Source organism: Antechinus flavipes, chromosome 1 (genome assembly GCF_016432865.1).
Source record: "Antechinus flavipes isolate AdamAnt ecotype Samford, QLD, Australia chromosome 1, AdamAnt_v2, whole genome shotgun sequence".
Lineage (NCBI taxonomy): Eukaryota > Metazoa > Chordata > Mammalia > Dasyuromorphia > Dasyuridae > Antechinus > Antechinus flavipes.
This window is the reverse complement of record NC_067398.1, coordinates 678,257,772-678,279,919: the sequence shown is the minus strand read 5'-3', so window position 1 is coordinate 678,279,919 and position 22,148 is coordinate 678,257,772. Positions and strand designations below refer to the sequence as shown.

At 42.5% G+C, this 22,148-nt stretch overlaps 1 protein-coding gene across 1 annotated transcript in view; it reads right to left on the bottom strand.

Moving 5' to 3' along the window:
* Positions 1-12,674: 12,674 nt before the first annotated feature.
* LOC127545277 (mucin-16-like) overlaps positions 12,675-22,148 on the bottom strand; it is a 112,692-nt gene continuing 103,218 nt past the window's right edge. Inside the window, exons 96-103 of the mRNA XM_051972449.1 lie at positions 21,325-21,392; positions 19,557-19,705; positions 17,341-17,504; positions 16,153-16,220; positions 15,147-15,319; positions 14,751-14,792; positions 13,994-14,073; positions 12,675-12,905 (exon numbers count right to left, since the gene is read on the bottom strand). Coding sequence (XP_051828409.1) covers positions 12,807-12,905; positions 13,994-14,073; positions 14,751-14,792; positions 15,147-15,319; positions 16,153-16,220; positions 17,341-17,504; positions 19,557-19,705; positions 21,325-21,392 — 843 coding nt within the window. The 3' untranslated portion in view covers positions 12,675-12,806. The remainder of the gene's footprint in view (positions 12,906-13,993; positions 14,074-14,750; positions 14,793-15,146; positions 15,320-16,152; positions 16,221-17,340; positions 17,505-19,556; positions 19,706-21,324; positions 21,393-22,148) is intronic.

The window sequence follows — 22,148 nt, the reverse complement described above, 5'->3', positions numbered from 1 at the left end:
TTTATAGATTTCAGAAAGTGCTATACCCTTGATGGTATAGCTATAGTGTTGCCTATTTGACCCATTCCTGATGTAAGTTTTCAGAACAATGAGCCTTCCTCCCCCCTCTAATGCCTCTGTGTCTATTCTTCATCTGCACCTCATTGGTATGACATAATTACTATTTTTACCTTAATTCTGCCCCAATCTTTCTTTTGAACTGTCATATTATTGATGTCAATCTTAAACCTATTCTATAAATTTCCCATGTTAAAAAAACTAATAATTTATCCATGTTGAGTTCCTTGAAACTGATCTTTGATGTTGACTATTATAAATTAAATTTTCTATTAATATCAGGTTTGATTGATAGGAAGTCCTGACAATTTGCAAGTTCATTGAATGTCCATTTTTTCTCGTTCAATATTATAGATAATTTTGCTGGATATATTTTTGGCCACAGGCCTAGTTCTTTTGATTGTCAGTAGATATGATTTCAGGACCTGCAGTCCTTTATTGTGATAGCTGATGAATCCTGTACATTTCTAATTGTAGTTCCAACATATTTGAATTGTTTTTTCTTGGTTCTTGTAAAATATTCTCTTTGATCTTGGGGTTTCAGAATTTGGCAAAAATGTGCCTGTGTGTTTTCCACAGAGGATCTCATTAAGGTGGTAATTGGTGTATCTTTTTCTATTTTTACTTTCCCTCATGTTCTATCACTCCAGGACAATTTTCTTGGGTTATTTCTTGTATCACTGTGTCAAGTTCCTTTTTTTGGTCATAATTTTCAGGCAATCCAATTATTCTTATATTTTCTGCTCTCCAAATCTGTCATTTTTCTTATGAGATGTTTCACATTCTGTTCACAAATTATTCTTTATAATTTGTTTTGTTTTTCCTTGGTCTCTCATAGAGAGACTTCTTCTTGCCCAATTCTAATTTTCAAAGAGTTATTTTCATCTTTGCCCCTCTGTATCTCCTTTTCTAGGTTAACTTTTTTTCATAATCTTGTTTTTCTTGGATAGTTTTTTCCTCAATGGATCTCACCTGATTTTAATTTTTTTATTATTAAAGCTTTTTATTTTCAAAACATATGCATAGATAATTTTCAACATTCACCCTTGCAAAACCTTGTGTTCCAATTTCCCTCCCTTCTCATCCCCTTCCCTAGACGGCAAATAATCTAATGTGTGTTAAACACTTCCATTTCTTCTATGCATATTTCTGCAATTATCATGCTGCATAAGAAAAATCAGATCAAAAAGGAAAAAATGAGAAAGAAAACAAAATGCAAGTAAATAACAACAAAAAGAGTGAAAATACTATGTTATGGCCCACACACAATTCTCACAGTCTTCAATCTGGGTACAGATAGCTCTCTTCATCACAATACCATTGGAACTGGTCTAAATAATTTCATTGTTGAAAAAAGCCTCATCCATCAGAATTGATCATCGTATAATCTTGTTGCTATACAATGATCTCCTGGTTGTAAAAAATTACCCAGGCATGGGCTCTGTCAATAAAAAGTTGTAATTATTTTAAAAAATGATCTCCTGCTTCTGCTCCCTTTACTTAGCATCAGTTCATGTAAGCCTCCCCAAACCTCTCTGAAATCATCCTGCTGATTGTTTCTTACAGAACAATAATATTCCATAACATTCACATACTATAATTTATTCAGCCATTCCCCAATTGATGGGCATCCACTCAGTTTCCAGTTCCTTGCCACTATAAAAAGCGCTGCCACAAACATTTTGGCACATGCAGGTCCTTTTCCCTCCTTTATGATCTCTTTGGGATACAGGCTCAATAGAAACACTGCTGGTCAAAGGATATGCACAGTTTGATAACTCTGAGCACAGTTCCATATTCCGCTCCACAATGGTTGGATCAGTTCACAACTCCACCAACAGTTTTCCCAGTTTTCCCACATGCCCTCCAACATTCGTCGTTATCTTTTCCTGTTATCTTAGCCAATCTGGCAGGTGTGTAGTGATACCTCAGAGTCTAAATTTGCATTTCTCTGATCAATAGTGATTTAGAGGACCTTTTCATATGACTAGAAATGGTTTTAATTTCTTCATCTGAAAAGTGTTTATTCATATCCTTTGATCATTTATCAATTGGAGAATGGCTTGAATTATTATAAATTTGAGTCAATTTTCTATATATTTTAGAAATGAGGCCTGTAGCAGAACCATTGAATCTCATTTGATTTTTAATTTTTTGTGTGTGTGTTCTATAAATTATCTCTGGGCAAGGAGCCATTTCACATTACTCTTTGGGGTAGAAGCTTTTTTTACTTCAGTGTCCTTCTCTGAAGATGAACGCTGGTCTTCTCTGTTCCCACTATATGTTTCTATAGTGGGGTTCTTCTTTGCTGGTTCATTTTTTAAATAAGAGATATTAGTGTAAACACCTTTAATTGTGGGATGGGAGGATGGTGCCTCTCCCTTCACTTCAGCTTTCCCCTCTGACCAGGGACCCTAAACCAAGAGCTCCACCCTTGAGCAAGTGTCCAAAACTCCTGTCCCACTGCTTCTGCACTCATGGGTATTAGTTCCTTCTTACCCAAGGCCAGGTTCAGCAACACCTGAGGTTCCCTCAGTCTTCTGGGATTTAGTCCCAGATCCCACAGTCTGGGAGGTGAAAGTTTCTGTGGTATTGAAGCTCCAGAGGACCCAAGTTCCCTACTCATGTTTCTTCGGAGCTAGTCTGGAGGCCTTTGCTCTTCACACTGGCTAATCCCAGCCCCAAGTCTTTCTTCAGGTCTTCTCTGGTTGTATCAGGAAGATTCCTGTTCTGTCCCAAATCTTCTTGGTTTTATGTTCTATTTATTGGGGGAAATCACAAGAACTTGAAATTTGCCAACCTACTCTGCCATCTTCCCAGAATCCTCCCTGCCACTGAGTCTCAGTCAAAGCCAGTTAGACAATCCCAGGTATTAGTCACATAGTCACCTTATAGGAACCTTGGAGGGCAGTTTATACTTTTCTAGGAGCAGAGAAGAATAGCCATCTCCATTTTCTGAATTTTAGCTCTGTCCTACCTTTAAAACAGGTACTTAACTTGGAGTTCATGGGGGGATTATTGAGAATTATGGATTATAGGGGATCTGAAAACTTGTATGGGAAAAACAGCATTTTATTTTTGCTAACCTCTAACTGAAATTTAGCTTTTCCTTCAATTACTTAAGACCTGATTCTGAGAAGGTGTCTATAGGCTTTGCCAGAATGCCAAAACAAATAGCAGCTTCCATCTGTTAGCCTGGTCCTCAGAACTTGTGACTTGAGAAGGACCATTTAATTTTCCCAAGTTTTAATTTCATCATCTGAAAAATACCATCTGTTTAAAAAAAAGTGAAGAAGCCTTTCCTACAAAGAGGTGGTTGGAGAATCAAATAAGACCACGAATGTAAAGTGCTTTGTAAATTGTAAAGTGAATCATTATTGTCATGAACTCCTAAATTTAGAACTGAAAATCTTCCTTCTTCTTTCTTCCTCCTCCTCTTCCTCCCACTTTTTAAATTAGGGACTTAAAAATTAGGTATTCATTTCTTTTTTGTGTTTCTTTAGGATCTAGCATGGTACCTTCTCCCTCTTTCTTCTTCCTTTTCCTCCTCCTCCTCTTCCCCTCCTTCTCTTCCTCATTTGCCCCATAAAAGAGATAGTACCAAATTACTTAGTGTCAGAGGTACAGAAAATCTAACCAGAACCTAAGTCAACACAAGAATAGCTTAAGAAAATGGGTCTTATGGAAAGGTTTAATGGCAAGAGGGACTCCTTCTTCAGGAGATTTTTCCATGTTCCCTTCCAATCCTAACATCCTGTGATTTCCAAATCAAGCATTCTCCCTTCCACCTCTATGCCTATATCTGGAATATGTTTTGTCCTCTACTCTACTTCTTCAATACTGACTTTCTTTAAGAATTAACTTAAATAATGTTTCCTACAGGAAGACTTTGCTGACCCCTCTCCTACTGTTAGTACTTTCTCCTCCAATTAATTCATACTTATTTATCCATGTATAGATTCTATTCCATCAGTAGATTATATAATTTCAAGAACTATTTTTAAATGACTTTCTACCCTAAAGATCTAACACAGTGCTATGTGTATATGTATACGTGTATCCATGTTCATTTATGTGTATAAGTATGCTTAATAAATGATTATAATTAAACTGTGATGTTGACAGGAGGGTGATATATAGTTACAGTGACCATGCTTTGATTAATCTGGAATCAGGAGATCTGTCACTACTTGTGTGACCTTGGATGATTTGTTTAAACTCCTTGGATTTCAGTGCTTCAGTTTCTGGTAAAATGAAATTTTTGGATTAGGTAACCTCTGCATTTACTTTCATCTCTAAATCTATGACCCTATGATGCTACAAAAGAGCATTTGCATTTATCCACTCATATCCTTTGATCTAGCAATAATAGGTCTGTATCCTAAAAGAGGTTTAAAAAAAGGAAAAGAACTTTTCTATACAAAAAAATTTATTGCAGTTCTTTTCTAGTGGCAAAGAATTGGAAATTGGAGGGATGCTCATCAAATGGGGAGTGGCTGAAAAATGATATGGGATTGTAATGGAATACTATTGTGCTGTAAGAATTGATAGGCAGAATGATCTCAGAAAAACCTGGAAAGATTTAACCTAAACTGATGCAAAGTGAAATGAATGGGACAACAATGATCAACTGCAAATGATTTAGCTATTCTCTGCAATACAATGATCCAAGACAATTCTGAAGGATATATGATAAAGAATGCTATCCATCCCAAGAGAAAGAGTTAATAGGGTCTAAATACATATTGAAGTATACTTTTAAATTTTTTCTTTATTTTTCTTGAGGAATTTTTTGGAATGTTTTCTTTTACATCACTAATATGGAAATATGTTTTGTGTGATTACTTATGTATAACCTATATCAGTTTGCTTGCCTTCTCAATAAGAGAGGTGAAGAGGGAGAGAATTTGGAGTTTAAAATTTTAAAAATGAATATTAAAAATTGTTTTTATGCGTAATTGGAGAAAATAAAGTATTAATTTCTAAAAACAACCTTTATAGGGGCAGCTAGGTCATGCAGTGAATAGAGCACAAGCCCTGAAGTAAGGAAGACCTGAGTCCAAATCTGATCTAAAACAACACTTAACACTTTTTAGCTGTGTGATCCTGGGCAAGTCACTTAACCCTCAATTGCCTCAGGGGGAAAAAAAGAACCTTTCTAATAAGGCTTTGATAGGGAATGCCCTTTGTCTATATTGTCATGTGTTTCAGTTCGGAATTTGAGAAATATGATCACTCTAAACCAATAGAGCAGGGGTGTTGGTAGTGGAACTGCCTTTTGCCAAATATGTGGGTAGTTGGGTCCATAGTTATTTTGGATGGTGTGTTTCTTCCTGCCTTGCTGGTAAGAAGCATCTGGCCACTTGGCCACTATGAGTGAAGAAGCAGTGAGGGAGCACCATAGTGCATAGAACTTGGGGCTTGGAGTTAGGAAGCCTCCTCTGAATTCCTTCTGACCTCAAACACTTACTAGTTGTGTGACTCTGAGCAAGCCACTTCACCCTGTTTGCCTCCGTTTCCTCTTCTCTAAAAATGAGCTGGAGAAGGAAATGGCAAAGTATCTTTGCCAAGAAAACTCCAAACAGGGTCACAAAATGTTGAACTGAAAAAAAAAAAAAAAAAAAAAAAAAAAAGAGTGAACAACAACAAACAAGTAAAGAAAGCCTCATTCCCAAACAAAAAACAATGGTCTTAGGTCCTCCAAATATAATCTATATGACAGATTTGGGGAGGACCGGAAATCAAACTCATACCCACAAATTAAATGTTCGGGACAAGTACTCAGGTATAACTTAAAGTCTTGTAGTGGTATAAAAAACAGCTCTGGATTTTTACATGGACTTAGTTCAGTTTTGAGTTTCCCATACAACAGCTTGTATAGGAGGGTAAAATAAAAATAGGGGGGAGACCTTTGCTGTAACCCTGGGTTGCTCACAGAGCATTAGCATTTGGCTTGTTATGTCACCACCTAGTGGTTTTTATCTTTTATTTTTTCCCCAGAAACAGGGAGTTGATCCATTATAAGCCTCCACTAAAAGGGCTTTCACCTCCAATGTAAACATCTAGGATAATCCGATGTTGAATATAGGAAGAGATTTTTTAAACTGAAAAAAAAAAGAATTCATATTTGAGTCCAAGAATAAGCAAGGCTCCTATCATTCTCTGCTCTCTAGATTTCTATACTACCTAGAAACTCCAAAACAAGGAGAAAGCTTCAAATAATTCTTATCCCTGGTGCCTCCCATTACTTGCAGATATTCTCATGCAGTCCTTCAGATTTATAATACCATCCGGATGGGGCTCTTTCCCAAAGGGGAAAGCACTCAGCATTGCTGGAGTCACACAATGCAACCTCCTCTTTCCCCCAGAGTCCATGTAATCATTTAGACTTATAATCTTGCTCTGCTCTGCTCCCTACCCAGATAGTTCATCCAGACATAATACTGCACTGAGAAGTACCTTGCTTCACAGCTACCATGAGTAAGACTTTTAAAAAATTATCATCTGTAACCCATTATCTGTGCAGAAAAGCAGCTCTGAGTTTAAGCAGACCCCGTCCAATCTTGGGAGTTGCCCATACAGTCTATTTGACCTGTGTAATGATGATTCATGACTCCCTACTAATTCAATGACTAAGACAGCCATCTGTTAACCTAACACGTACAACAGAGAGGTCTGTTGTCATCTCAGGACATTTAACTAGGATGTGACCGATAGCTTCCTGAGACTTGTCAGACCTCATGAGCACTACCCATCTACCTTTGACAATTCAGGTGGGAGAGCCTCCTGTGACAAGAGGCCTTTGTCCAGCTTCGTTCCCTTCCCTCTGTGCTTAGCTTCCTAGGAGACAAACTGGCCCGGGAGACAACCCCTAATTTTGCTCCTTCCTCTTTTCTCTGCCTTGTGGGAATCTGTAACAAGTATAATTTGTACCTAAGTACAGCTCTTTAACTGTGGTTACCTCTCTGTCTCATTCTATTGATGAGACCAAGACTTCTTAAACACTTGCCACTCATGACTCCTTTTTGCTAGAGAAATTTTTTACATGACCCCAGGATATAGTTAAATGAAATATTTATACAAATCAAACATTTACTGATAATAAATCATAATTTCATGGCCTCCACATTCAGTTCCGAGACCCCATATGGCATTGCAAACGGCAGTTTAAGAAGCTGGAGATTAGAGTCCATGAGAACTGGAGTGATGTCTTTACCAGAGGCTCTAAATTGGGTTCATTGGATTTTAGGGATCCATTGGCCTGTGAATAGATTTCAGGGGGATCCAAGACATCTTTTTTGGTAATTCTATGTAATCTTTTATTTATTTATTTGTAATCCCTTGCAATCCTATATATTTGATTTTATGTAGTTAAAAACATTATTAGGGGATGGGATCCATAAGATTTACTAGAGGAGTTCATACTATAAAAAAGGTTAAGTGGCTGAGATCAGATTTGAATCCAAGTCCTCCTGACTCCAGAGCTGTTGAAATCTTTACAAACTGTTTAGTCATTAGAGTTGAGATGTTTGGGGCCAGAACCTGAAACAAGGTACTAAGTGAACTAATTGATACAATGCTTTTGTTTACACCTTTACTCATTGGAGTTCACAAGTATGGGAGATTCACAAAGTTAACTGGGTAACTTTGTGAATTCACACCTCCCTTGAAGCTCTTGGAGCCAGAGAGCACTATGGGAGAAAACCCATAATCCCTCTCTCTCGCATCCCACAATCCCTCTCTCAAAGGAGCATAAATAGAGCTTCAGTGAGCCCAGCAAGAGAGCGGAGCTGAATTTAGATTGAGAAGGGAGCATCAAGTGAGTTCAGCCAGAAGCCCTCTCTGAGTGAGGAGTTTTACTCCAGAACATTGACTGGGGTTGGAGAGGAGCACTCTGGGAGATTGAGAACCAGAAGCCCTCTCTCGGAGGCAAGACAGATTCAACTTGGTGCTGGCTCTGGAGGCTGAAGAAAGCAGAGGCAGAAGCAAAGGACAAAGCTGCAAGAGCTCTTGGAAGCAAGCAGAGAGAGAGGCCTCTAAACTAACCAGGCTGTGTTGGAGACAATAAAAGATCTGAACTTTTATCGCCTGGCTGCATTTGGGGTAATTATTGATCTGAACTGATACTAAGGCTGCCTCCAGGAAACCTCCCTGAGAAACCTGCTCACTCCCAGAGAGAACTATAATTTTAAAGAAGAAAATCACCACACAGAGCTGGCGACCTATCCACTGCACCATCTAGGGGCTCCAAAATAAGTGCCTACCAAATGTTTGTTGAATGAATGAATGGCCATATGGAGCATCCTTCCCTTCCCAGCAGTGATGGAGATCTTTGCCAAGACTGAGTTGGACTACATGCCTTCTGAAGTCCCTTCTGGGTGAGCATGGGACTTGGAGGCAAAGGCCTGGGGTTCAAATTCTATTTCTGATACTTATGTGATCTTGAGGGCCAGTCCCTTTCTTTCTATGGGCCTCCATGTTTTCCTCAAGGGGATAGGTTCCTTCCTAAGATTCCTTCCAATTCTAGACTCCCACTTAGTCAGGATTTTCCAAAGAAGAGGACTGTAATGGGTTGAGGCTTGAGTTGATGCACTGAGGTCCCAAGCACATGAGGCTAAATAGTAATTGGACCATACTCTATTAATATATAAGCTTGGAGAAAGAATGGCCCTGCCCACTCTTTGTGCAAGTCCTGATGTGTTGTATAGGAAATGACGATTTTGGTGGGTGGAGGCAGGGGAGTGGAAAAAGAAGGGAAAGGAGAGACTTTTTGCATTGATTCGCATTTGCTCATCTCAGATCTCCCTCTATTAGCTGGCTTCCTGTCGCAGCTGCCCATATTGCTATCGCAATCCTTATTCACCTCTTCACTTCATTAAAGATTGAAGATTTTTCCTTTAACCTGAATTCCTGATTCCAGCTGATTTTAAATACCCAGTCATTACAGAGGACCATTAATAGGATTCCTATTTATAAACCCATAGTAGCTAAGTGGTGCAATGAACACGTTTGCTGATCTTGGAGTCAAGGAGACATGAATTCAAATTCTGACTCACATACTTATTTGCTAGATCAATTACTTAATTTTTGTCTAAGGTCTCTGTTTACTCATCTGTAAAATGTCTTTTATGGCACCCACATTATAGAAGTTGGTATGAGGATTAAATAATATAAGTAGAGTTTTGCAAACCTCAAAGCACTGTATAAATGTTGATGTTATTGCTGTTATTGTTGTTATAAGTCTAACAGACACTGAATGGTCCCAGAAATTTCTGAAGCAATGATCCAAGACAATTCCAAAGGATTCACAATGAAAAATGCTATCCACACCCAGAGAAAAACTGATAAAGTCTGAATGCTGATCAAAGCATACTATTTTCACTTTGTGTGTGTGTGTGTGTGTGTGTGTGTGTGTGTGTGTGTGTGTGTTATGTTTCCTTTGGGTCTGTGTCTTATTTCACAACATGATTAATATGGAAATATGTTTTGCTTGGTTGCATATGTATGACCTATATAAAATTGCTTGCTGTCTCAGGGAAGAGGGAGGCAAGGAAGGGAAGAAGAAAATTTGGAACTCAAAATTTTTTAAAAGAATGTGAAAAAAAAAAGAATGTGAAAAATTGTCTTTATATCTAATTGGGAAAAATATTATTTAAAAAAAGAAATTGCTATAAAGGCACCAACATCTGACACTCTAGAGACCCCATCCCCACAGCCCTGGAAGTACATTAGCCATACATGCTGGAGAGCTTGTGATTTTCCAAATGGTGCCTCCCTCTGGTTGTGTGTCTCTATGTGTGCATATTTATTATGTGAGCAGAGTCATAAGTAGGAATTCTGACAATTGGGACAAATTCTGTATGAAATTATGGCCTGGGAGTTATTCCTATGAGTCAAATTGGGTTTTGCAAATCTGGAAGCTTTATAACCCACAGAATAGATATTACAAAATCTGTACTGAGATTGCCACCAAAATGTCAATCCACGCAGCATGAAATTTTTATTTCAAAGCTAATTGCTAGCTGATTTTTACCTCTTTCAAATTGACCACTAAGCTATTTTTCCTTTATTGAAAGCCTCTAAAACCAGAAATTCTGGTACACAAAGTAAATTCATTTGAGGGCTGTCTGGATGGAGAGAAGCAAACCTTGTCCTAAGGCACACATCTCTACCCACAAACGGATAATAGCCAGGAAACAACTTGCTGGCATTTCATGTGTACTCTAGGTTTTCAAGATTCAATTGCCCTTCTGAGTGAAAGAAATGTCTCATTTATAGCCAGTGAATGTCACAGACTATCATTGCCTTGGAAGAGATGATGAAATGGCCTGAGGAATCTGGGAAAACTTATATGAACAGATCCAAAGTGAAGGGAGCAGAACCAGAAGTATTTATATTTTATATAAGACAGAGAGCTTAGACTTTTAAGAACTCTGGCCATTGCAGTCACCAGTGATGAAGCGTGCTATACATCTATCTTCTCAGACAAGTGACAGACTCAAGATGCACATTGAGGCATGTGGTCGGCATGGAAAATTATTTTGCTTGATTCTACAATTTGTTACAAGGATTTTGTTTTGTTTTGTTTTTCAATGGGAGATGGAGGCATTGGTGGGAAGGAGAGAAAATTAAATGCTTGTTAAATAAGTGTCTTTTTAAAGGAACTAAATGCACTCCCTGGAGACATGAGACTCAGTGATGAGTCAACCCTAACTTTCCTAGTGGAAAATGGCCTGAGGTGCTACTTCCCTATTACTCTTCTCTTGATTGTGTGGGTAGAATGGTGATAGAACATTGGGGAAGGGAGGCAGGGATTGGGAAGCAAGGAATGGGAGGCAGGCTTTGGTTGCGGCTGTACCTGGTGTGGAGCCAACTCTCAATCTATGAAACTATGGAATCTTAGGAAACCTGTTCCCTCCAATTCAAAGAGCATATTGCTATTCATCATTTAGCTTGACCTTGACCCCAACTATTCCTTTATCCTCAAGTCTCTGAGCAGGAAGGAACCATATGTGAAGGGGCACTGTGTCTCCAGTGGATCCCCCATCTCTGTGTGATCTTCACCCCAGAACCTACTCCCTGGGAAGCAGGCCTCTTCCTCCCCAGTCTTTGATCAGTGGGGGAATTAAATGTGTCCCCTCCCCACAGCCCTGCCCTTATTATTGCTCTGGATGTGAGGAGCAGCTGTATTCCTTGGCCCTTTTATTTTCCCTGCCAAGGTTGGGAAGCCTGGCAATCTGATTCTTCCAGTTCTACTCCCCACCCTGGAGATCTCTTGATGCATAAAATCTTGGTGAGGACCCATTAAATCAAGGCGGCTATGGAAAAGGGGGATTCCTGCACTGAAGTTAATTTGGAAGGCATTGTACTGGGAAGAGCAGTATTTTTAGAGTAATACTTTATTCATTGATTTCAGTCATATCAAACTCTTCACAACCCCATTTGTTGTTTTCTTGGCAAAAAATATTGGAGTTCTTGCCATTTCCTTCTTTTCACTCATTTTACAGATGAGGAAACTGAGGTAAGCAAGGTTAAGTAACTTATTTGGGGTTCACACAGCTAGTAAGTGTCTGAGGCCAGATGTAAAACTGACTCCAGGCTGTCATTTTATCCGCTGCACCACCTAGCTGTCCTGTAATAATATGTGGGTGTAAATCCTAGAACAGAAAATACTAAGACATTTGAGCCTCAATTATTCTGTGCTCTAAAATTAAAGTAGAAATGACCTCTTAAGTTCCCTCCCCCACCTTGAAGAGTCTAGGATCTCTAAGGTCAAAAATGGCAAAGGAAAATGTGCCGTTGGGTGGAACTATCAAGAGTTGGGTCTTGGGGAACCATGATGTTACCTTGAAGGAGCAGATTATTCAGAATTCACTGAAAGGAAATGAGGAGTCTCCCCATAAGCTCACAGAATGTCAGAGCTGGAGGGGATCATCCTTTCTTGGGAGATTGTATACACATCTCTCATTCTTACTGACTTACAGGAGAGAGAGGCAACCTGTAAGTTCCCACAGCTTTGGTAAGGGATAATACAACTGATGAAAAGGGTGGGAGGAAGAGAAGGGAGAGAGATGAAAGACTTGCGGAGGTCAGAGGTAGGTCTGGGTCAAGGGTAACATGAAGCTTGGAGGAAGGTCATAGGAGGAAGGGGGAAGATCCTTAGTTGTCAGAGCTATGAGGATGTGGAGGGATGGGTCACAGTGGAAGAGTGGGAGCCTGACGAGGTCATCACAGTAAACAGCAAGGTGAGACAGAAGAGGATGAATGGAAAGGGGTGAGATAGGGGGCTGCTGAGGAGTAAGGGGCTAAACTCATATCCCAGGGAGAGACCAGGCCACTGAAGGTTAATATGAAGCCAATCTGTGGTTGAAAGGGCCCTGGTACTAATGTACCCAATGGCCTCTGGGTACCTAAACTCAGGCTGCTCCAGAGGTACATAATCGTCAGCCAGCTGGTCTTTCAGGACTGAGGAAATTGTGCAATTATCCCCAGCCACGTATTCAGGCATTGTGGGTGTGGGGCTTTCCCTTCCTCCTCCAAACGTAGCTCAAGGGGCAGCCTGGCAAGCCTGCCTCCCCGGGGGAAGTCGCAAAGGTAAAAAAGAGGCAGAGTCGGTGTTCTGGCCAATCCAGAATGAGCGAGGCCCAGTGTTTATTCCAGCCCGAGCCCAGCCCACTCCAGGGATATGGCCAGGGCCAGGGGCCAAGGTTCCTGGGTTCACTCTGCTACATCTTTATCACAGTCCATTATCAATGAATTTTCCTCAGGTCCAGGTGGGAGAGATAAGAGCTGATGGTTCTCCTTTGGACCTCGTAATCCCCTTCTTTTTTTCGCAAGCACATGGTGACCTGAACAGGGTGGAGGGGAGGAGAGCAGTTAGGAGTTATGGGGACAGGAGCCCCGACCAGGAGGGCCCAAAGGCAGCCCTGGGGAACCCCGGGAGCAGAGCCAGGAGCTGAAGTAATGAGAACTGGTCTTGCTACCTGTACATTTCTGCCCAACCCCTGCCCCCAAACCTAAGGCCAGGCTTAGGGAGAAGGCACCCAATTAGAGGGTTCATGAGCTTCACTGAGAGAACTCTCCACCGACTGAGGAAGTAATAAGAGTCTAACAGCAGGCTACCTCAACTTTCTCTTGAGAAAATCCATCCTTTCTGTCTCTGTTGTTTCTCTCACTCTGGGTTCTGCTTCTGCCTCAGTTTCTGTCTCATCTTTGTCCCTCTCTGAAGGCACCGTGCATTTTCTCACTCTGCCTCTCTCTGACATACAGAAATCACTTTTCTCTCAAATTCTCACTCAGGCACACACCCCCTCATTCATATATGAATTAGACCCTCACTCTAGTGCCTTCCATTTCCTAAATTCACACTCTTCCTCTTCTCCAAAGTCAGATGCCGCCATAACCACCCTACATTCTCACATAAACATTCTCATTCACTCTCTGACAAGCATATTGATCATGAGATCACAGGACATCTACTCCCAGCTCTTCATTTCACATATGAGGAAACTGAGACCCATAGAGATGGCTTGATGAAGGCCACATAAATGATTTTTAACCCAGTTCCTCTGGTTCCAAACACAGTGATCTTTCCATTGTGCTACCACAAATCTCTTATATGGTCTTTCTCTCTCTCCTTCTCTCTTTGTCTCTCTCCTCCTCCCTTCTTCCTCTACTGCCCTTTCTCCCTTCTTTTGTCTCTGCCTCTGCCTCTTCCCCCATTTTTCTCTCCCACTCCTTTCTCTCTTCCTCTCCCCTCCCTCTGTTGTCTCTCTCCTCCCTCTTCTTCTACCTTCCCTTCCTCCCTCCCTTTCTCCCTTCCTGTCTCTCTCTGTCTCTTTCTGTCTCTCTGTCACACACACACACACACACACACACACACACACACACACACACCCCTCAGTAGCTTTTAGAGATTCCCCAAGGATATTCTTACCACAAAGCAGCATGTCAAGCTAACAATGAGCCCCAGAAGCATAGCCAGGCAGATGAGGATGATGGCCCAGTAGGGCAGGTCTGGGGGGAAAAATAGTGATGCAGAGGGATCATGGAGGTGAAAGGACAGCACAGAGTGGAGTGTCCTTTGGAATTCCCAGCCCATGGGAAGAGAGTGGACAAAGAGCAGCCACCCAACCTAGAACACACCCCCATCTTCCATACTACCAGATCTTTACCCCTTCAAATAGAGCTGATTTGGGGAGCAGGGTCATGCAGACTATGGGAGGGGATTTAGAAAAAGGGCTGAGGCTCAAGGCATAGAAGAAAAGAAATTGGGCAAATGGAGAGGAGGTTATTTTGGGCCAGAGAAGATGGTTTGGGATTCTCTAGTGTCACACACCCTGGGACAAGGGTGGGTGATAGTGCAAGACCCAATATCAGAACAGGGAAAAAGGTGACAGTGCTACTGAATCATACCCAATGAAAAGGGAGTGGGCTAAGGTGCGGACACACAGAACCCTCCCCAAGCCCACCCTCTCAAAAGGTGCTCAGGAGTTGGGAGACACACCCAGAGATCTGACAATTGGTAGGGATAAAACACTCTTCATTTGTCTGGTGAGCATAGTCAAGACAGAGCTCAGCACTGAGTGCTGGCTAGGGAGAGAAAAGTCAACCTGGACACTCATTTCCTGCCCCATCCCCGACTCTTCAAGGAAGAACTGGCAGGGGGCAAGGCTAATGATTAGCACACTTACCAGTTTTCTTACTTGTTCCATCTATTATGTTGGTAGAATACCCTGAGGATAAAAAAATATGGAATAAGGATAGGAAACTTTGGGTGTGGAAGATGATAATGTAAGGACAAAAAAATGGAGAGACTGTGGAGGCAAGGCAAAAGAAACAAACTCAAGAGATCAGAGAGAGAGGAAAAGATATAGGAATAATGGAGACACACAATTGTAGGGAGCAAGGATAGCAATGGGGGGGGGCAATCAGGAAGGGAAGAGGGAGATTAGGCATCTAGGAATATTGAGTCAGTGTCTTTTGCGCTTGAGATGTCAGGATTCTATAGCATTCCAGGAATCCCTCATCCTTCCCTTCAGATTCCCTTAAAAGGACAGAAATACCAGACTGGAGGACCAGCCCCTCACCATCCACCAGGACACTGTTCCGATCCAGAGTGAAATTCTGTAGCCGGGTGCCATTGTTTGTCAGCTGGAGGAACTCTTGGTACACAGCAGCCCTGTCGAAGCTGTGGGCCCGAGTGGCTGAAGTGAAGTCACACAGAGAGTCCACCCCGGTGTGGCTACTGGGAGGGACAAGCCTAAAGAAGAGTGAATGTGTCAGTGAGGGAGAAAGGAAGGAAAAGTGGGGAGGAGAGAGCCAGGAGCAACAGCCTCCGGGGAACTGGGCCGTAAGAAGCAGGCCTCTGGCCCTGGCAGGAAAGCCTTCTGCAAGGGGGACCTCTTCTCACTGCATCCCTGCCACCAAAATTAGATTTATTTCTTAGGTATTTTGTAAATTCATATGCACACACACACACACACACACAGACAGAGACAGACATTTTTACACACAGATGGTAAGCTCCTTGGGGAAAAGATTTGCATTATTCTTTTTATTCTTTTTATTTCCTATACTGTATCTGATGCAGAGTGTGTTGCTTAAAAGCTTATTGAATGGCTGATTAATTGTACATACTCTTGTATGTACTTCTAAATTTACATATTGTGTTCCTAGACTGTAGCCTCCTTGAGAGCAGAGACTGCTTCAGCTGTGTATTTTTGCATCTTCCCCAGCACCTGTCCCACTGTTTGGGACATATTAGGAGATTTATAAATTCTTGTTGATTGATTGCTTGGTTTTCCAGACAGTTTGGCAGCATAAGCTTGCTGCTTTCTGTATTCCCTGGACCCTCTCTCTGTGCTGGTTTGAGGCAGCTTGTAGAAGGAAGAGGGGAGGGAAGGAAAGAAAGAAAGAGAAGAGAAGAGGCCTGCCCCTAAGGCACATCAGAGGAAGGGATGCTCTGTCTTGAACATGGTCTGCTTTGAAACTTGGTCTCCCCCAAGAACTGCTTGCTTGCTGGGATCATGGGAGTGAGAAGCTTGAGAAAAGAAGAGTCCTAGACAGAGCTGTCCCCCTGGGGAGAAATCTCACCTAAAAGTCTGCACCTGACAGTCAGAAAAGTAGCTCTTGATGCTGCTGTTTCTGAAGAGCTGGTTTAGCTACAAGAAAAAAAAAAAAAAGATTATTTCCTAAGATCCAATCCTCAGGCCAGATCGTGTCCAGAAAAAAATACTTAAACTCTTTTCAAGTCATGTTATGGGGTTAACTTCTCCCTCTGGCAGATACCAGCCCAGATGGGCCTTGATGGATGGAAGAGATGGACTGAGCTCACTTTCCTGGGGATCAGAGACCATCCTAAATGAAACAGGGTACCCCACCCTGCCGCCCACCAGTGTATAAAGTTTTGTAGGAGAATCTTCCTTCCCTGCTTCAGGGTCAAACCACCGGATTGTTTCCTTCTCACTACCAGGTTGATACTGGGTAAATCGGTGGATCCCTTTCACACCCAGTGACTCCCTTGTGTACTATGAAGGGGCTAGCTGGCTGGTGTCTAAAGTCACTCCTGCCTCTGCTGTCTCCATCCCCCCTTCCCTGAATCTCTTCTCTGCTGTCTTTTCTCCTGCCCCTTTAGACATAGTGTGATATACCTGGGTTCAAGGATGAGCTGAATTTGAATTCCTTCCATGACACACTGATGCTAAGTAAATCAGTTTCCTCAATTTAGAGCTGGAAGGGACCTTCAATGATATCAACTCCTACATCTTACAGATGAGGAAACTGAGGCTAGGAAGTTAAGTGACTTGCCAGGGGTCACAATTAATGTCTTAGACAGGATTTGAACCCAGACGTTCCTGATTCCAAATTCAGCACTATCCACTGGGTATCCTGGCTGATTCATGTAACAGGCAACTCCCTATAAGTTGCAGATTAGGTACTGATCTGCTTTGGTAGAGGGAATCACTTCACTGCAACATTTCTCTATCAATGAAATACAGGTCCAGTAAAAAAACAACCCAGTTCTGAAACCTTCCCTCCCTCCTACCACCTCCACAGGTCCCGTCTGTTGCCCGCCTGACACCATCCTCTTGAAGAATCTAGACTGAAAGTTCTTCCTATTTATTCTCTAGGGAACATAGCGGATGGAGGTTGTTCAGGGCTCGGCTAAAGCTCTGATGTGGCCCACATATTGGGGAAAACGACAGGGAAAAGGGCATGTTTGGAGGGCCCCACTTGGGCGCTAGCTCTTGAGAAGCCCAGAGGAAGGGACTAGAGCCTCACCGCATCCTCAATGCCATTTTTGTTTTCCTGATATTCGACTGAGTCAGGATGTGTCAAGTTCTGGGAATAGAACAAGCTGGTGATGGTGAAGTTCAACTTGAAGTGTTGGGGTCTGAGATCAGTCAATGGCTTAGCTGTAGACAATGGGAAGGCTAGTTCCAGTTCTGGGAAAAGAACAAAGAAAAAGACTGATGATGATGATGATGATGATGATGATGATGATGAAGGCCCAAACTGAGAGAGGTCAGAGAGACGTCATATAGACCAGTCCCCTTTCTCCAGGGATAGAAAGCTAACTGGCCCTTTCTCTGGTTCATATCCTGATCTTTTAAGACAGATGATACCAGTGTCCATTTTCAGGAGGCCAGGAAGTACCCAATTGTTCCCAGGAAACATCTGGTGAGTTAGAATCACAGGCAGCCAGAACTGGAGAGTCACTTAAGAGTTTGGTTCCCTCATTTTGCATGTGAAAAAGATGGGCTGCAGTGAAATTTGTTCATCAGATCTACCTAAAGACCATCCTGGTACTTTTAAACTTTGTCTTAGGTTGACCTTTCCCAGGACACTTATTTCGGCATCTGTGTTAAACACCAAGAGTTCCTACCTTAGCCCCCAGGTAGTAAAATGCACAAAGGCTTAGGAAGTCCAGCTCCAATACTACCTCCTCTTAGAAGGCTTCCTGAATGCTCTGGGCCAGGAATAAATAGTCCTCTAGAACCTCACAGATTATGTCCCTATCCTAATGCAATCATCTATATTTTCTCCAGCCAACTCTCCAAAAAAGTTTCAGGAAGATTTAAAATGTGCATTGGTAGAAGACCAAGTGCTCTGTTCATGCATGAAATCACAGACCCAGCCTCCCTTATTATTTCCTCTGTTATCCCCTTGAAAGGCAACATGGAAAAGTGGGTAGAGAGCTGGTTTTAAAGCCAAGACCACCTGGATTTCAAGTGGCAGCTGCTTCTGGCACATACAGCCTGTGTGAGCCTTTACCTCTCAATGCCCCCCTCATTCTCTAAAACTTTAATGTGCAAAGCATGCATTAATATGCACTGATAAAGGGGGTTCCCTCATTGGAGTTCTCTGTGCCTCTGAAATGCCAGGGATGGACTCCAGAGAGGAGAAGAAGAAAGTGGGAGGGGAGAGAAGGGAAAAGGATTGCATAGTATGTTTTTGCATATTTTTATCTATATCTGTGTAAAATGGTGAGGGAGACAGTTTGGAATTTAAAATGTAACAAAAAGAAATTAAGTTTTTAGAAAGAAAGGAAAGGAACAAACACTTGGTATGTGCCACGCACTGTGTTAAGTGCTTTAGAAATATTACCTCATTTGCAATGCTTAATAAATTGTTTTCTAAAGGAAAGAACTTTGAATGTCAACAGACAAACAGATAGAAGGAGTGGGGGAAGCCTGAAGGGATAGATGGGAACAAAATATGTAGTCTATGCCCTTTTTTGACTTCAGGGAAGCCTTTATCATTGGGACTCACTCTCAGAAGTAAGTGAAAAGGGGAGGAGGAGCTGCCCTGAACGGATACGAAGGCTAGCTCCTTGTCTGGGGCTGGAGGACTGTAGGGATAGTCTGGAAGTACAATTGGTTTTTCCCAGATCTGACACTTAACTTTTTATGACTTTGAGCAGTCATGTCTTGCTTGCTTGATATCCTACATTCTGTATGCTATCCTCAGACATTGGCATTCTGTGTCCTAAAGATGCTCCCAGTTTTGACATTGTTTTCTAAGGGTTCCCTGCCATTCTGACATTGTATTCTATACCCTCCCCATCCCAACTCTGATATTCTGTGTTCTAAGCTTCTCCCCTGACTCCAGTCTGCTATTCTGTGTTCTAAGGGCTCCCTTCAGTTCTGACATTGTATTCTAAGCCTTCCCCATCCCAACTCTGGCATTTTGTGTTCTAAAGGCCCGCTATAGCCTTTAATAATCTCTGCTCTAAAGCCTCTCCCAGTTTTGACTTTCTTGGTTCTGAGAACCTTGTTATTTCAGCCATGTTATGCCTTATATTCTAAGGAACTTCCTAGCTCAATATTTCAATCCCACAAATCTTAATTTCATCCCAACTTCCAGGGGCACAAGCTTTCTAAGACTTTTGCTTCTGCTCACCACAAGTTCACTTCCCACCTCCCATCCCCTCTGCAGTTTTCCCCCTCCCTTGCTATTCCCTTCTCCCCAATCCAGGACATTGTGTTTTCTCCTACTTGTCACTTGGAGGTTATCCAGCTCATAGGAGTCCCCTAGACAGTGGGCTGTGGCATTCCGGGTTCTGTCTAGAAACACTTGTCCGATGGTGTCAGGATCCAGGTTGGAGGAGAAGCTGCAGGTGCAGGTGACCAACACAGAGCCTACCCTATGGACCAAGATCATAGGACATTTGACCAAAGGCCTGACCACAGATGGGAACCAAATTGCCTATTCCACTATAACCTTGATCACAGAGCAACAGTCCTGGGTTGAAGTGAGGAAGTTTTGTTATTGTTTTTTTTAGCTCAGCAAAACAAGATGAGAGGATTCCACAAAATTTCAGAGATGAGTTAATTCATCAACTAGTATTTATACACTCTGTACAAGGTACTGTGCTAGGCATTCAAGATACACGCTTACCTAATCTAATCTCTGGCAGGGAAAGAATTCTTCTATAATATCCCTCACAGGCTGCTTATTCTCAGCTGCACCACTACCAGCAGTTCTGATTTTAAAGATATTCTCACCATAAGTGGAAATCTCTCTCCTGTACAATCTTCCCTCTATTTGCCTAGTTTTTCCTGCTGGAATCCCATAGGTAGTCTGCTTGCTTTGCCCCATGATGGCATTTTAGCACTGGAAGATTGTTCTCCTGTATCCTAAGGCTTCAGACTCAGACAATCTCCATTTTGGGAGGGAACTCAGTGGCCATCTTGCCCAAGGGAGTTCAGCAACATCCCTGACAAGTGGTCATCCAGCCTGTGTCTCTCTGTCTCTGTCTCTGCCTCTGTCTGTCTGTCTCCTTTTTTCTCTCTTCCTCACTCTCTCCACCTCCTCCCACAGTGGAACTGTGATTCAAACCTTGGTTCTCTAATCAGAATCTGAAGACTATAGCAAAACCGAGGGAGCAAAATAGAAATGCTATCTGTGGGTATTTGAGGTATTTTCGAGGGGGATGTGTAACATTAGACCAATAGTATTTACTAATTCATGATCCCACAATAGCTTATGAGCTTGCCTGGGAAAGTAAGAGAGAACCCCGATAAGAGGAAATACAAAGCATGAGCATGGAGAGAAAGGGATGGAGATGGAGAGGAAGTGGGGAATAAAGTCCAATGGATGTTGAATCTCCTGGGGAGGATTAGGGGAGAGGAAAGGGCAGGGCATATTGAAGTCACTGGGGGGAAAGTTAAGGGAGGACCATGAGGTGATGGGACCCCAGCAACATATCCAGTGTTATACCTTGCCAGGAGGCAAATTTATTTTGATGAAAGAAAAAAACAATTAGAATTGCTCCTAAATGGAAGGGAAAAGTCTTGGGAACATATGAGTTCTCTTTTACCAGAGATCTTTAGACAGAGATAACCATATGGAATTAGAGCCTCTTGTTCAGGTTTAAGGTGCACGAAACATCCTCTGGGATTCACCCCAATAGTCTCTTGTACAATCCGTTGAGACCCTGCCACTGGGCCCACTGGGGAGGGAGGAAGCCCGGGCCAAGTGTGGCTGTGCCCAAATCCCTTTTCTTGTTTCTTCACAAGGGCACTGGAGATAAACTTGGCCTGTCCAGAGCTAGCCTTGCCCTGAGTGTCCCCAGGAGTCTTAAATCATAGATCTTAGTGCTGTCAGAAGCCAGCAGGCAGGCTGGCCCAGATGGAGCCAACGATGGGGTTGGCAGGGGTCATGGAAGAGTAATCAATTATCCATTAAGTGCCAGCACTGGGGGTGGGGGGTGGAAAAGATGGGGAGGGATGGTTTGGGATAAGTGGCCAGAGCCACACCTACCTGAGGCCTGTGATGAGGCAGTAGCGGAATCTGTCCTGGAGCTGGCTGCTTGAGTAAAGCTGTGTCATCTGCAATAGAAAGCAGCATGATGGACCAGAATATGCCCTCCTCCCTGTTCCTCCCTCTTTCCCCCAAATACCTAAGGAAAGCTTGGGGAAGCTTGGGAGGATCCATTCTGCAAGCTGAAAAAAGGTGCTGTGAGACAGTCCTACAGGCTCTGTTCTTTGTCTCTGCTCTCTGTCTTTTCCCTTCCTTTCCTCCATCTTCTCTTTCTCTCTCTCCTTCCTCCCTTTTTTTCTCTCATTAATTCTCCCTCTTTTTTTCTCCTCCTCTTTATCTCTTTTTTTTCTCCAGCTCTTTCCCTTCTCTTCTTCCTCCCTCCTCTCTCTTTCTCCCTCCCCCATCCTCTACTACTTCTCGTCCTCTTATCCCCTCCTTCCCTCCCCTCTCTCTCTCTTCTTCTGGGCAATCCAGATCCCACTTGCCCTGCAGCTTAGTTGTCTTAAGAGAGCTACCTGGAGCCCCTAGAGCTTAAGTGCTTTTCCTACGGCCACATAGCTAGTTTGTACCAGAGGCAGGGTTTGATTCCAGGTCTTTCTGAGGAGAAGGTATACAAGTCCAGAGAATAAATGGGGAAGGAAAAGGAATCCTCTGGATCCTCCACTGGAAATGCAGAGCCATAGCTGGGAATGTTAGTGCAGGAGAAAAGTACCACAAACCTCTTTCAGGGTAAGTGTTATCAAAGATACATCACTTGGGGGCAGGATTGATATTGTTCCGTGGAGGAAGGAAACAAGGATGTGAACACTGATGGAAGGAGGGAC